Here is a 16,643-nt window from a genome sequence, read left to right as displayed (position 1 = left end):
CTGAGTGTGTGCTGTGTGGACTTCATAGTTCCCTTCCTGTTATGCTGGTCACTTCTGTGTTTCTTTTCTTTCTCCCAGCCCTTACTCAGGATTTTATCTTAAGAATCATTTTTAATCCCTTTTGCTTCTCTCTCTGCACTCTTTTGCTTTGTAAGCTCCGACCTCTGCTGGTTCACTGCATCCCCAGCCACATTCTAGACATTACACATTATCACTTCAGACTTCATCAACCAGATTGACAGCTTTCCCCCTAAAATTGGCTCATTTTTCTGTCATCTTTTTTATTCCATTCCTAGCTTGAACCTGGGTGTCACAATCAGCAGTAGCAACACTTCATGGTAATCCTACAAGATTGGTTGGAGTTTTTACGTTTTACTTAATGAAAAAATAAAGCTCAGAGTGATCAAGTTAATTTGGCTTACCTTGAGAAATGATAAAACTTTAATTCAGATGTCTAATTTAAAAGCTGCTTTCTTTTTCATTACTTCAAAGTTCCTAATTCAGGTTCTTCCTTCTCTTCGTAATTAAGAAAAACTTTGTGTCTTTTCCTTGCTAGTTGCTTTTTGGGTCTATTTTATTAATCTGGCTTATTTTATGTACTCTCAAGTGAGCAGCCATTGGCTCAGAAATTCTCACAAAAGACAGGTTGGCTCTGGTGCACATCTAAGACATCCCGACTCTCATGTATCCCCAATAATACTGGCAGTTACTATTAAGTTTTTCTACTTAGCTCAGTCTCTCATTTTTCAGAACAAGCTTTCAGACCTTGTATATTCTCTTCACATCTTTTTCTGTGGACATCAGTCATGGTTTTTCATTGTAAGCAAATGAAACAACTTTTGTTGATTGAATCAAGAACAGGGTTAAAGCAAATGATTGAATAGGAGGGCATGAGATTACAGAATGCCTACAAAGCTTCTGGAACTGCAGCCATAGGCATGCCACAGGGCTGATGCCCTGGGCACATTCCTTTCCCCCAACTGGACACACTGTGCTGTCACAGAGTGCTGCAGCTTCAGCCTGTTGTATACCCCCTGCCTCTGCCACCTGCATGGGGTGGCTTCTCTGTGAGCTCTACCTCTCTAGAGTACACATTCTTAATTCAAAATTTGGGGTAGATGTGTCTGGACCCAGGTCAAGTGCTTTCTTTTTAAGTGCAAAGAGGCTAGGAAAATGAGTATCTGGCATTTCCAGCTTTCCCACAAGAGCTATAGTAGGAGAATTCCCTAAACTTGGGAAGGGGATTCAGCATAGATACCCCTCAAAAAGGTGAATGTCCAAAATATCTTCTTCTTCCTTTATTTGAAGCAGATCACTTTAACTTTTATTTTTTTAGAGAAAATAAAAATCATCACATAGGAATACCTTTGTATTTCAGTGGCAGTCATACATCCCTCTTTTACCATAAGGACCTGAATCTTTTGTTCAAAATATTCTTTTTCTTGATCTTTGACTCTCCTTTCTTTCTGTCTTCCTTTTTGCTGTCCAGCTTTCTTCTGTACTCAGTCTCTCCTTAACCCACTGGTTTCCACTGGCTTTTAAACATGCTCATATCTCATTCATTGTTTGTAGATAAATTTTTCCCACATCTTCCCCACCTATTCTTTAGTCCAGTAGACCGGTTCTCAGCTAAATAACTTCTTGGAAGACACTATTTTGAGTCAGCTGGTCAGTCTTCTCTACTCTCAGCCCCATCCTCAGGTTGACAACTTCTCTGTTCTTGGTCCAGTAACACACTTTCCTGCCTCTTCCTGCCCGTCTACCCCTTCTTTTCTCTGTTTTTTTTTTTTTTTTTGTTTTTTTTTTCTCACCAGGATTTTCTTTCCCTGTTCAGCTAATAAATGTTAGTGCTTCTCAAGACCTCATCTTCTCTCCTTAATTTCTCCTTATTTTACAGTTTTATCTTAAGTCATAGATTCATTATTTGATGTGAATTACTTGCTAATTTATATTTCTATTCCAGACATCTTCCCTTAAGTGCTAAATTAGGGGTTGGCAAACTATAGCCAAATTCAGTCTGCATTGGAACACAGCCATGCCTTTTCATTTTCATACTGTCTATGGCTGCAGCTGCTCTTAAATGATGAGCTGTGTAGTAGCTACAGAGACTGGGTGGCTTATAAAACCATATTTTTACTTACTTTTTGGTCCTTTACAGAAAAAATCTGCAGACCCTGTGCTATACATTATCCTCAAATGTTTATAAATCATCTAGAAGTAAAGTAACTTTCTTTTCTTTGATTGCCTGTGTCTGGGAAGAGGCTGCGACTTATTTCAGGCCCCTCCCTGCCCAGCAGAGTGCTCACAGACCACAGCAAGTCTTGAATTATCATTTTGTTCATCTGATTTGTTTTTCAGGGTGAAGAAAACCTTAAAACAAGCATTTGTACATTTTTATCTGTTTTGTCACATTTGGACATCATCATTCAAAATATTCCAGACAAGGTGAGTTTAAATTGTCTATAAGAAGAGTTTAAACTTGGCTTTCAACATAGAATTTTATATATCTGTACTAACTTTTTTAAAATATAGAGTATTCCTTGTGTTTTTTGCAATTTCTCCCCTTCCTTTTTGCTCCCCTTACCCCAAATGTATCCTCATACTTGGACACAAATTCAGAATTAGATATTACCCACTTGTCTGCACAAATACTTTCTCTCTCTCTCTCTCTCTCTCTCTCTCTCTCTCTCTCTCTCTGCTATGCCTTGTACTTAGTGAATCCACAGACAAATTAATGAACAATTTTTCATGACATGATAATTTTATACAAGAATTTATGTAAGATTTGCTTAATGAACTTTAATTCTTCCTTGACTGGCATAGTTTATTTAAGAAATGCTGATGCAAAGAAACTTATGGTCAGAATATTAAAAGTTAGTGGGTAATTGGAAGTTGATATACAATGACTGTCATTTGGAGTTTGAAGTCCAGTTTTTTCATCTTTCTCAGTTTAGAAAATTTTCCTAGTGGCTCACTACACAGATAAGTAGAGATTGTAGCTAATTTTAATTTTGGTTAATCACTATGGTAACTGTAAAGAATTTAGGAAAATCTCCAGTATGACTTAGAGCAAGATTCTGTATTATTCCCAGATGGTTTTGCTTGTATGTGATATATAGAGAAATCATACAAAGGTTAGACAAAGTCAAACTAAAAAACTAGTCCTTGAAAGAAGATAATAGAACTGAGACATTCAGAGGGGGGAGGATAAATGGAAGGGGTAAAGCACAAATTGGGGAAGGAATGTTGGACTATGGCGTGGACTCTGGGTGCTTTGGTGGTGGGAGCTCTATGGTAACAGCACAGAAAGGGAGGAGTCCCAGACTTCCAAAAGACAAACAACACTATAAACCAGCATTACCTCAAAAATAAATAAATGAAAGCCAAAGTTAAAATATAAAAAAAAAAGAATAAAAAAAATAAAAAAATAAAAGATACATTAGGGTCAAGATATTATTAGGGTCACAATAAAAAATATAAGAAAAAAAAGGAAGAGTCTGTATTATTAAATCTGAAGAGAAAAATGTATTGATAGGTTAAAAATGGCAAAAACAACGTGAAATAAGAAGTGTCATTTCATGTTGAAAGAGAAATAAAAATACAGAGGGTAAAAATATTTCCTAGAATTTTTCAAAGTGTTTTTGTCTTTAAAACATTGGAAATAACCAAATTTAGTCATTAACTTATTACAGAAATCTTAACATATTTTTCTTCCCACCGCATTTCAACCTCTAAAATAATGATGTCTTTAAAGTAATGATATCATGCAGTGTTTGTAAGCCAGATAGCAGTGTATTAGTTACAGTTATGTGAAAACTTGTGTAAATACTTACTGTTAAGATCAAGGAAGCTGTAGTATCAGATAACATCAAATGTTACTTTTTTTAAAAAAAAATATATACAGGAAAGAGATTTGTTTACTATCTAATGAGAGAGGGAAGGTAGACAATAAACTTCTATGGTAGGGTGGATAAATTAGTTCAAGAATAGTCTTGACAAGTTCTGAAATTTATCTTGGAAGATGGGTGTATTAGATGTGGGATAAAAAGGGTGTTATTTTTATCATTAGGTCCTTTTTTACTGTATGTTACATATTCTAAGTTTATTTTTTATTTTCAAAATAATCCTTAAAAGAATGGTTGATTAATAGAAGAGAATCTCAATTTCAACATCTGAAAAAAAGAAAAAAATCTAAACTGAGATAACTAAGTGAAGGCCAAACCAGTTTACTTTATTAGTTTGATTTATAATTTGTAAAGTCCATTGTTACTTGACAAATATATTTTTGCTTAAAGACTTCTTGAAAGCAGTCATTTAAGACTTTCCAGTTTCTTTAAAGTATGTTACTTAACGTGTACAGGATCTACCCTCAGTAGTCATATAAGATTCAAAACTATTGTCTCACAGGACAGAGGTAAGACACTAAATGTGTTCTCAGAAGTGAAAGAAAGGAAATAAAGTTCTGCTTATGGTTGTGTATTGTTTTGCCAGCTTGGTCAGTGTAGACAACCCTTGTCAGCAAACAAAAGGAAATATAGTTTTCCTTGTCTTCAGCATCAAAACTTCTTACATTGGTATGAGAAGTACTGTCTCCCTGTTATGGCCAAGCAATGCCATTATATATATGAGTATAGGATTCATAGGAAGGTGGTATTCCCTGGTGAGATTGATGGTGTATTTCCCCTCCCACCCCCACATAAAAGTATTACCCTTCCCACCCCAGCTCCCAGATACTGGTTTTCCAATATCATTCATTAGTAAAAGGAACCAAGGATCATTGAAGAAATGGCTATTTATAGAATAGGGCAGAAACTGTACAAGATAAGTCTGGAGAAGTTTGTAGCAAATATCAAGTAAGGAAATGCTTTACACACACACACACACACACACACACACACACACTGGAGAAGTTTGTAACAAATATCAAGTAAGGGAATGCTTTACACACACACACCACTGGAGAAGTTTGTAAGGAAAAGGTACACACACACACACACAACGCACGCACGCACGCACGCTCGCGCGCGTTGGTCATATAAGAGACCCAGGAGCCAAATGAAAGAGCTCCAAAGAGCAAGAACTGAAACAATCTGAGCAACAGAAATAAGTAGTATTGGATTACAACCCACATTATAAAATACCTGTAAGTTCACACTGATAAATGAATGACAGAATGAATGGATGAATGGTAGAGACAACAAATCTGTACATTTAAAGGTCCTCATAACTTATATGAAATTTTGCCCTTAAGTGTGGGCTGTACTGGCGATGTGACATCCTTCCAAAGAGGGAAACAGAGTAACTCTATCGTCACACTGATTCTGTGTATCCTGGATATGATGTGATGAACATGACCCTTTAGCTCTGTAGTCTCCTCCCAAAACTCCATAGCCCCAGTCTAATCATGAGAGAAATGTCACCCAAACCTCAAGCGAGGGACAGTCTGCAAAATACCTCACTACTGCTCCTCAAAACTGACCAAATAAGCAAAAACAAGGGCAGTTTGAAAAACTGACAACCAACAGACAGCCAGGGGAACACATGGCCAAATGTAATGTGGAATCCTGGAACAGGAAAAAGGACATTAGTGGAAACTAAGAAATTAGAGCAAAGCCAGGATTGAGATAGAAGGGTGGTAAAAAAATTGCCAACCATATAAAAATAAAATTTATTATAAAAAAAAAAAACCAGTGAAAGAAGATTGATGAGGTAACATTTTTATAATTTGCATGCCTTGTTTTTAATTACACAGTCAAGGTAAAATGGTCCATGTTTACATTTTCTTTTCAGAAAATGATTCTGAAACAAGCACTTATTATTGTACTGCAGTGGTGTTTCAATCACAATTTTAGTACTCGACTATATGCATTGGTTGCTCTTAAGAAAATTTGGAGCATGTGCAAATTGCTGCATGTTGAAGAATTTGATGCATTGACTTCTGTTATTGAATCCAGTCTTAGTCAAGTGGAAAACATGCATGGAGCAGGGTAAGTAAGCCTTGTCCCTTCCTTTTGCTTCTAGTTGAGCACGTGGGAGGTGCTCTTCCTGAGGGAGCTGCATTATTCCATTGTGCTGGAGCACTTAGAGCTGGGAGAAGGCAAAGCTAAGCAGGATACTCTTTGAGGTCTGGAATGACAATTCTAATTGTCATAGCTATGTCTTGACCTTTTATTACTTTTTTAATTCTCGATCCTTTATTTTATAAATAACTTCCCACATATAGCCAAATATTATTACCCCCTGCTGTAAAAGAACTGAAGAGAAGCAGCACGATCTGACTTTGAAGATGTATTCTTAACCTGTCGTTCACTAAAGCTGGATACTTTTTTCCTTTTTGTTTCCAAGAGAGCTCTTCTGTTTCCCAAACAAAATCCAACCTATTATAGAAGCTCAATATTAAATAAAATACTGCTATTGTGGCTGGCATGGGGGAGGAGTATGTAGCCCATTATTTTGTAAAGCCCTCTTTCTCCCACACCCATTTGAGGTTGAAGGTCACAAGACAAAAGCAGGCTAACATATCCTAAGTGTTTCTTGATATATGAACTTACTTCTCATCCCTAAGGTAGTACTAATGTTCTACTTTATTTTTTATTATTATTGATTATCACCATCCAGTGATGCTGGGATTTTTATAAATTTAAAGACAATATCAGTCAGCATAAAAGGCATTTCTTTAGTAACTCAGAAATATCCACTAATTTATATAAGCAAAATGATAATAGTTGGAAGCAGCTTAGGAGGCATGTAAAATAGTGTTTGGAAAACACATGGCATATAGGAAGTTTGCCTTGACTTTAAAGTTAGGCAAATGAGACTATGAGTCATAAAGCTTCTGGTGGTTCCAGAGCTGAGGTATTTCCATGACACAAATTTACATTATAACTCTTCTACCTGCTTTAACATTTGACACATTTGTTGAAAAGAGGCATTTTGGTAATAAGTGGGGAAGGAATATTTGGGGGCTCTGAGAAAAATATTCAGTTCAACAAATATCAACACCAAGGTAGATTTACAGGTGCTAGAACAGGGAGAAAAGAATTGGGTAGAGAGATACGGTGTTACAGATGAAGGACATAGGGCAAAGGAAGGGGGTAAACACCTCTGGTGAGTCATGCATGATTCAGGTGCTGGAAAACTGCCTCAGATACTGGTCCCAGCACAGTCTAGTCATTAAAATTAGTAATTCATTATAGCATTAACTATGATTCTGGATGTATCCCTGGCACCTACAATTCTTTGTCTTTTTTACATGGTTTGAAAGTCTCATTTCTTCTTGAGGTGTGGGAGGAGAAGGCTTGAAGCAGATACCTGCTGTTCGTTGTGTGGCCACACCGAGGTTTTTGCACAGTCCCCTTCTGATGGACACTTAAATAAGGGTTTTATTTAGTTTTTTAAGATTAGACATAAAGCCCATTTGAAAGACTAGCATAGAAGAGTGGAGATTATTCAGAATAGGAAGATGGAGCAAAATCCAAAGGGATAGGATCAGAGCACAAATTGGGGTTCTGCCCTTTGGCAGAGACTTGAGAGTGAAGGAGAAGAGGACTGGTGCACAGAGAATGAGGGGAGATGAAAGGACTCTCATCTGAGCTTGTCACCCCAATGATACATGAGCATAGCTACCTGCTATGGTGGTGAGGGTGAGTAGAGGGTCTCTGAACTTTGGAGAGAGGTGAAAATTGGCCACAGCAAGAGAATCTTGACAGGTAAATGTCTTGGAATTGCTATAGCCTTTGAGCTGTTCATCATGAATTAAGTTGAAGCCTACTGACCCTGTATAATTTTTTATCCCTACCTCTCCCCTTTTAAGCCTTAACAAATGTGTTCAGAATTTAAAACCTGCTTAAGCTGGTGTATCCTTTAGTTATATGTTGTGAATCTTCAGAATAGAAAAAGTGACCTACATAATAGTTTTGTATTCTGGAAAAAAAAAAAAAAGCACTTGCTGCCAAAGAGAGACTTAAGGATTTCAACCCAGATTTCTTGTATCATTCCCTTATAGAATTCTTTTATCATTCCCTTGTAGAATTCTTTTATCCCCTAAACCTATAAGTTGTGTACCTGGCAGGCTGGTACTGTCTTTGTCCTCTGACAACCACCGTTACTTCTCATCACATTGCGTGGAGCACAGGCATCTGCACATTATTCTATATTGATTACTTTAACTCCAGAAAATTGGGTTTCATTCTTATTGAATCATTGCATGTTGCATGACTTTGAGAGTAGTTTCTATGTCTGACTTTGAGTTATATTTCAAAATATCAAAATTATTGTTTAAAAATTATTTTAATTGAAGTAGGTTCACCTACTGCCAAATCACCTAGAGCCCACCATCATAATCCACTGTGATTCCTTCCCTCTTCTTACCCCTCCCCACTCTGGATGCTTCCAGTTCAGTTTTCAAGGGTTAGTTTCTAAGCTTGTCTTTTTATCTCACCTTTAGTTTGGTTTTTCTATATTCCACATATTAATGACAGCATCCAGTTGTGTCAGTTTTCAGAGTATGTTAATCTTGAAGATAATGGTTTGTAAGTTTTAGTATAAAATTCATAAAAGTTTCCATTTGTTCTAAATTCTGCAGTACCTTTTTAAGATATCTAATTGATATTTCTCCTTTACCAGAATTGTTTCACTTGCCCATTCATCATACCATATTTTTAATCATTAGGAATGCCAAGAAGAATTGGCAGCGTATCCAAGAACATTTCTTTTTTGCAACATTTCACCCACTTAAAGATTACTGTTTGGAGGTAAGCAGAGACTATCTTTTTTAAATTCTCCAATATTCTGTGTAAATTCTCTGTATCTTTAATCCTCATACTTGCTGCCATTATTGTTGAAAGGTTATGATTAGGTTAACTTTTTTGCCTTGCTTGCAAACATCACCTTAACATTGTAAAGTTCTAAGTTTAATTTTGTCACTTTATGCAGATGACTTGCTTGCATTTCACTCTTAAGCAGTGAAAATTGGCTAGTCATTTTCACTTTCTATTTCTCAGGCAGTGTCTGGCTTGTAAACACTGGAAGGGGGAATATTTAACTCTAAACAGAAATCTGTTCTGACATTAAAAGGAAATGAGTGAGAACATTTGTGCAGGTGAGATTTTGTTGTAATGAAGACCACTGTTAATGAAAGAGCAAAGAGATCTTCTCTGTTAATTGTGTTTTTTAGGTTCTTGGAGACAAAAGCTGTATAGCAAATTATATGCCACGTTATTGATTATAACAGAATGTGCTTATGTAATTTTAAGAGCCATGAACATATTATTATAAATAGCATGTGGATTAACTAACTTCATATATAAATTATTAAGCTTTGTATAAGTTGTATTTCTCCCTCTTTTAGCTATAATTATAATATTTTGCTTTGAATTTAAAACATGTGACCTAGGACTTTTCCTCTAAAGAACCTGGAAGTATCAGCAACTTTAATAAATGTGCATTAGCAATTTTTGGGGGTATATTACTAATAAAATTGATATAAAAATATATCAATCTATATATTGTGAGATATTCATTATCGAATATTAACATGTACTGACTGCTGCTTCATTGCAAAAATTATTTAGGATTCTTAAAATATTAACATGCTCTGTTCTGTGTTCTTTAGCACCCAGAATGCTTTGTTTGACATCTTTCTGAAGGACTCTTAATAACTCTCTAGTGTTAAGTCAACCTTTTCTATTCAATTCTCCAGCAGGAGTAAGTCCCCTATTTCCCTCTTTCCTTCATCCCTGCCTTTCACTGCCTCACTCTCATACATTTCATTCTCCATTAATGATACAAATCATAACTCTGTGTAAGTAAAATAGTGGCTCACAAAAATCATCTCTGTATGTTTGGAGCTATACCTAGTACTTACTCAATAAACATGAAGTTGCCATCATGCCTATTTAAATGTGTGCAAATACTGCTTGCATGAAGAAAAACTTGTCCTAAAGACTTCTGTCTTTGCACAGTTTTGAGCTTATTACCTCATTTTTAAATGGCTTATTACTTGTATTTGTGCTTCTTATGTGTCATTTCACCTTGGATGATTTTCTGGTTCTCAGATTTTTCTGAGTAGGTGAAGGGAAGGGAAGGGAAGGAGGATTCTTTTCTTAATGATGAATTAATTACTATTTACAGTGGTATCACACTGTGTTTACAAAATACTTTCACGTGCTGTATTAACTGATTTTATCCTCATTTTACAAATGAGGAACTTGAAACCAAGACAGGTTAACTGGCTTGTCTAACACCACACAGGTTATACATAGTTAAGCAAAATTTAATTTAGATTCTTAATTTGTCTGCTGGTAGCGAGAAAAAATTTAGCATCAGAAGGACTTGAACTTGATTGCTTATGGAGGTATCTGGTTACCAATAAATAGCATTTATCCAAATTAATCATTGATGATGATTAATTCCAAAAGATTTTTTTGCCTTTATTAAGAGCACAGTGGTTTATTACGTACAATCAGAAATATCAGAGTAGAAGACTTGCCTTGTCTCAAGGATTTTCTAAATAAATTCCCTAATTTCTTAGAAAAGATGAGAAATACATTGCCATAGATTTAAAGGAGAATGTGCAAATGTAACTAGCTATCATAGTTTGGAATTAAAATCAGTAGTAATAAATAGTGCTTTAAACATGTTATCATGTATTTCTTTGCTATTTTTAAGGAAAACTATTTAGATTTTATAATTTTCTTTTCAGACTATATTTTACATCCTTCCACGTCTTTCCAGCCTTGTTGAAGATGAGTGGATTGCTATTGATAAATTTACCAGCTTCACTGACATTCCTTTAGATGCAGGATTTCAGTGGTACCAATCTTCAACTGGTCTTTCTGAACTAAAACCAGGCGATTGGTCTCAGCAGGACATAGGTAAAAAGAATCTCTGCTTGTTTTTCCCCATGTTGATTTGGTTAGGTTTACGATTAAATTCCTTATAACAGATAGTTGATATTCCTTTTTCACTGATAGGGTGATATCTCTGCTACTCCATACAGAGAAAAGACAGTGAAAAGAATGTGATAGATCTGTAGCTAGTACCTTTATTTGTGGTTGGCCTTGTTATAAAAAACCACAGTCTGATCTGCTTTGTTAGATAAAATTAGTGGCTGTTCTTTTCTTTGAAATATTAATATTTATTAGCTCTTCCACTATGTTTCTATAAAATTACAGATTTTAAAAAGGGCCAAATTATAAAATCTCCTTTCTTGTTTCTTATAGGAATAAAGCAGGACTCTTGATTCTAGTCCCTTCTCTGTCTGGTTGAACATCATTTGCTATCTCTTCTTTCTTCTGTATCTCTATCTCCTTTTTTTTTTTTTTAAGATTTATTTTATTTATTTATACAAGCACTGGGTACAGTCAGAAGTGCGGGAGGGTGAGAGAATTCACCAGAGCCAGAGCGGGGAACAGAATAGGCAGACTGACGAAGTATACTGCTGAGGGGAGCAGTGGGCGGCAGGAGAGGTCTGCGCGCCATGTGGGACCCTCGTGGTGGCTGGGGATCGAACCGGTGCTGCAGATGCTGCAGGCAGCTTCGCAGCCCAGCGCTCAACTGCTGCGCCACCAGGGGAGGCCCTCTCTAGCTCCTTTTATACTGACTCCTTCCCTTCAGTTTTTGCTAGGACCTCCATTGCCCTTGATTGGTCTCCTCTTCACAGTGAAGTACCCTAAAAAATACAAGATTAAGTAACCCTTCTCCCCATATTTAAAATCAGAGCTAATCTTCGTAGGTGTGTAGTAGTAGTCTGGATTCTTACCATTTCTGTTACTTACATTTTGTCCTCATTCTGGCTCTTCTTAGCCCATAACCATAACTGAAACACTTTTTCAGAAAATCAGAATTTTTCTTTGTCTCCTCCTTTACAGAATCTAAATAGGTGTCCTTCCCTTATCATACTTGACCTTCATGTAGCATTTATTTGCTAATTTTTTGCTCTCCTGATTTTCCTCCTTAATCTCACCCTTCTCACCCTCCTTTATGAGTTCCCCCACATGAACCTTATATTTGTGGTAGTAGTTTTGTAGTAGTTCTCCAAAAATTTTGTCAAGAATACCTTGGGCAACTTATTAAAAGTGCAGATTTTTGTGTCCCACCCTTATATTTTAATTCAATATGTCTGGATGAGAGTTCTGGGAAAGTGCATTTTTGTTTTTTTAATCAAACACTGGTTGTTTCACTAATGCATTATAAGCCATCACCTTAAAATTTATTCATCCAACAAAGATTTATTGATTACCTCCTATGTTCCCATGTCTTGACATGAAACATAAATCTCTGCCATTGTGGAGCTTACATTTCTCCACAGGGAGACAAACCTAAACAAATATTTAAGGATAATGTCAGATAGGAAAAAGTACAATGAAGAACATAAAGCAGGGTAAAAAGATAGTGACAGATAATTAAAAAAAACCTTTCTAAGGAGTTGACATCGAACAGTGACCTACATAAAATAAGTGCAAGTCAAGTAACGATTCTGGGGAGAATGTTCCCAAAATAGAAAATGGCAAAATATAAAGATTTGGGAGCAAAAGATGGTACAAGAGTCACTTCATTAGTGTAGGGGGGACAACCTGACTGGGGTGGGCAGAGCAGAGACTGGGAGGAAAGAGAAAAAGTATGACATTTGTGCACAATGATTTGAGTTTGAGAGAGTGGAGCAGAGAAAAGAGGTGTTACTTGGATGGGGAGAAGGCTAACGAAGTCCATTTGTTTTTGTTTATTTTGGTAGAGGGATGTTGTGGTATGGTTTTTATGCTGAGACTTAAATGTTAGTGCCCCTGAATGTTTCCATTGGCCTTTTGTTTTTCTTATTTCGAATGTTCCCTATGAATATTTTTATTAAATTTCCACAACTTGAAACCACCGCCTATGCAATTGTAACTTTCAAATCCTCATCTTTGTTCAGCCTCTTTCATGAATCTTCTGGATATTTGAGATATTCCAGACTCTTTCAACTCAATGTAGCCAAATAGAATTTCTGCCCAAGAACATTCTGTAGTTCCTTCCTATTAATAGCATCACTTGATCATCACAGATGTCATTCTTTCACAGTTTTCTCTCGTGGCACATGCATCTATTACCAAATCTTGGTTATTCTACTTCCCAATTTGGTTTCAGCTCCTCTCAACTTACTTGCTCTGACTTAATTTAGACTGTTTGTCTTTGACTGGACTAATGGCTTTCCAATCCCAACTTACGTTCCACATCACTTTTAAGTGGGGTTTTTCTAAAACACAAAACCAGTACAGATTTTCCTCAGTTTTTAATGGGGTAATGTGATAAACCCATCTTTAGTTGAAAATACCTCAAATCGAAATGCAGGCTGGGAGCTTCAACTCCCAGCGACTGGGAGTTCAGCTTCCAGCTGCCACTGCCCAACATTACAACAAAGTATTATTTTGTAGTTTCTACTGAAAGCCTATCAGTTTTTCACCATCTTCAATCAAAAATCATTAAGTCAAATCATCGTAAGTCAGGAATACCCTGCAGTGAATCCCCCTTCTTAAATAAAACCCTATATGGCAACTATCTGCAGAATGAATGTTTTATTATTATATATAAAGTTCTTATGACTTAGTCGGAGCCATCTTCCTCCACCCATTACAAGGCTGAGTTACACCAGAGTACAGGTGCTGTCTGAAATCTTTCCATGTCCTGCACTGTGCTCCCCTTGAACCTTACTTCTTACCTCTCCCATCCCCAAATATTAGTAACTCCTTTGTGTGTGAGTATATCTCACTACATAGCGTGTCGTGTCATAGCTTTCTGCATGTCTCTTCCATCCTCAGTGATCTAACTGCCCCTTGATTGCTCTGTTAGTTTGGACAGAATGGAAGAAGAGCCTAAAAGGATAATCTTAGTCCTGTATTAGAGATCAAAACACTGCAGCTGGACAGACTAAGAACATTCTGTGTGCTCATTGGATTAGTTAGGAGATCATTGCTTCAGAGAATTTCTTTCACTTTAGAAAGTTTCCTCATGTTACTTACAATTTAAGAACTGTGTTTTTTTCCAGGAGTATTTCTACAAAAATTGTTTTTAACAATATACCATTATTTTATGTGCTTCTAAGAAAAATTGCTACCACATTGTGGTACCATATCTGTGAATTCTGAGATGCTTCCTAATTTTGTATAAGCTAAAATATTAAAAGTGTCTTAAATTTTCATTAAATGTTATTGGTTAAAATTGAATTTGAAAACTTAAAATTACTACTGAAATTTGATAATTATGTCTAAATCCAAGTGAGGTTCTTTAGTTAATGAATCACATTCTAAACTATTAAAATATAATTGTATGTGTAAATAAATAAATCCATGGAGTGAGAGAAATTTATATAGGAATATTTTTCCTTCTCAGGCTCTAATTCAGGAGAAGCGGATAACCAATCAGAATGGACTGATGTTCAGAAGAAGATTATACCATGGAAACACAATGTTCCAGATTTAGATGTGGAGTTAATATTTCAGGATCGTGCTGCCAAACTTGGAAAGTCAGTTAGTGGACTTATTGTAGTGGCCTCACTCATTGATAAACCAACCAACTTAGGAGGTAAATTTATGGTATATCAGGGAGGTTGCTCAAAATCTTTTGCTCCTGAAAGTTTTTAATCAACCCACCACCATATTTGGCTGTCTTTTCTATGTTTACCCTTTTTGGGGAGTTTTAAAGGATTGTATGGACATTGAGCTTAGTGTTTACTATATAAATTAATTCCAGCTTGTTCTGTGTAGGACTGTGCCGCACCTGTGAGGTGTTTGGAGCTTCCGTGCTTGTTGTTGGCAATCTGCAGTGTATCAAAGACAAACAGTTTCAGCACCTCAGTGTTTCAGCTGAGCAATGGCTTCCTTTAGTGGAGGTAGGTGGAATGTAACTTACTGAATTTTTTATTTGCTAAGATCTTTTGTAGTATTCTGTCTATCTTTATGTATCAGTCCTTTTGCAGTAATACATGGTGATCTTTCAATAGTTTTTATTTTTTTTTAATTTTTTTAAAGATTTATTTATTTATTTATACAAGAACCGGGGTACAGGCCAGATTCGCGGGAGAGTGAGAGGATTCACCAGAGACAGAGTGGGGAATAGAACAGGCAGACTGACGAAATACACTGCTGAGGGGAGCAGCAGGCGAGACAGGAGAGGTCTGCTGTGCCATGTGGGACCCTTGCTGGCGGGCCGGGATTGAACCGGCGCTGCAGAGGCTGCAGACAGCTTTACAGCGCTGCGTTCAACTGTCTGTGCCACCAGGGGAGGCTCTCAATAGTTTTTAAATGATACATAAAGTACAGCTGAAGTCTCCTTGTCTCTTCTCTCATTGTCTTTTGTCTTTCACATCATTGTGGTTTTAGAAATTTGTCAATAACACAATTCTTTTCATAAAATGTACCCTGTAGCAGCAATTCACTATTGATTTAGGAATAAATTCTATGAATGTATATGGTTGGGAGAGTTTTTTCTTATAGTATGTAATTCTATCCTTTTCCTTTTAAAGATTTAACAAGCTTGATTTAATAAAAGTTGTTTAGAAACTCTGATTTTACCCCAAGCAGAGCTGTACCTGAATGACTGAATATTGAATATTCTTTTTAAACTAATATCAAGGTAAAAGCATCCCATCTAGTTGATTATCTACAACAGAAAAGAGGAGAAGGTTATACCATCATTGGTGTGGAACAAACTGCCAAAAGTTTAGCTCTGAACCAGTACCGCTTTCCTGGGAAATCTCTACTCCTGTTGGGGTAAGAAAAGTCTTTTTCTAATGTATATTCTGAGTGTCAGTCTAGAAAATGTTTCAGATATTTTACAGTTTACCTTCGCTCTTGCTATATTACATGTGCACTGGACTTTTAACTTGTAAAGTGTATGGAAAGCCCCTTTGTTTTCATTTAATTGTACCTGTTTGGGACAGTCAGGTGAACACAGAATTGACCCATAAATCTTTTTTGTTACAATCTTACTTTTTTGAGACCACAGATTTACCTCATTTCTTTAGTCTATTTCTTCCAGTAACATTCAGAATATCTGGTAAAAAAAAATGTATTTGTTACAAGAAAACTGACCTTTGTTCTCTGGTTTTTCTTCATCAGAAATGAACGTGAAGGGATTCCAGCAAATCTGATCCAGCAATTGGATGTTTGTGTGGAGATCCCTCAACAAGGCATCATTCGGTCACTAAACGTCCATGTGAGTGGAGCTCTGCTCATTTGGGAGTACACCAGACAACAGTTGCTTAAGAATGGGGACACCGAGTCATGAAGTTTGTGCCTTATCTGAGAGGAGATATTGGTGCTATTGAAACCTATTTTTAAAACTCTGGACTAATGAAATAGATTCTGAAATTTACTGGGATAATTTGTATTTTTTTCTTGAAATACCAAAAATTTTTATGTGCCTTAAAGTTATTACTAACGTTATCCTCTTTAATAAAAAATTTTAGCTAAATGTATTGCTTCTTTAATAAAATATTTTAAGCAGTGTTGGAAATATAGCAATGTATTAATTGTAGATAATTTCATAAAAATTAGTATTGTCAGAAATGTGAATAATGGTAAGAATAAGGTAGAATTAAGACAGCTGTTACCTATGAATCCCAGACCCTTATTCATAAATGAGAAAGCATGAGAGGTGGAAGTGAAAGT

At 36.2% G+C, this 16,643-nt stretch overlaps 1 protein-coding gene across 1 annotated transcript in view; it reads left to right on the top strand.

The window, feature by feature from the left end:
• TARBP1 (tRNA guanosine 2 -O-methyltransferase TARBP1) overlaps positions 1-16,260 on the top strand; it is a gene marked incomplete at both ends in the record, with an annotated part of 63,493 nt that extends 47,233 nt beyond the window's left edge. Inside the window, 8 exons of the mRNA XM_084253500.1 lie at positions 2,359-2,445; positions 5,791-5,987; positions 8,672-8,753; positions 10,703-10,874; positions 14,365-14,556; positions 14,739-14,863; positions 15,607-15,743; positions 16,092-16,260. Coding sequence (XP_084109626.1) covers positions 2,359-2,445; positions 5,791-5,987; positions 8,672-8,753; positions 10,703-10,874; positions 14,365-14,556; positions 14,739-14,863; positions 15,607-15,743; positions 16,092-16,260 — 1,161 coding nt within the window. The remainder of the gene's footprint in view (positions 1-2,358; positions 2,446-5,790; positions 5,988-8,671; positions 8,754-10,702; positions 10,875-14,364; positions 14,557-14,738; positions 14,864-15,606; positions 15,744-16,091) is intronic.
• Positions 16,261-16,643: the final 383 nt, after the last annotated feature.

Source organism: Talpa europaea (genome assembly GCF_964194135.1).
Source record: "Talpa europaea genome assembly, chromosome: 14".
NCBI lineage: Eukaryota > Metazoa > Chordata > Mammalia > Eulipotyphla > Talpidae > Talpa > Talpa europaea.
The sequence above is the reverse complement of the archived record's forward strand: the minus strand, read 5'-3'. Positions and strand labels throughout refer to the sequence as shown.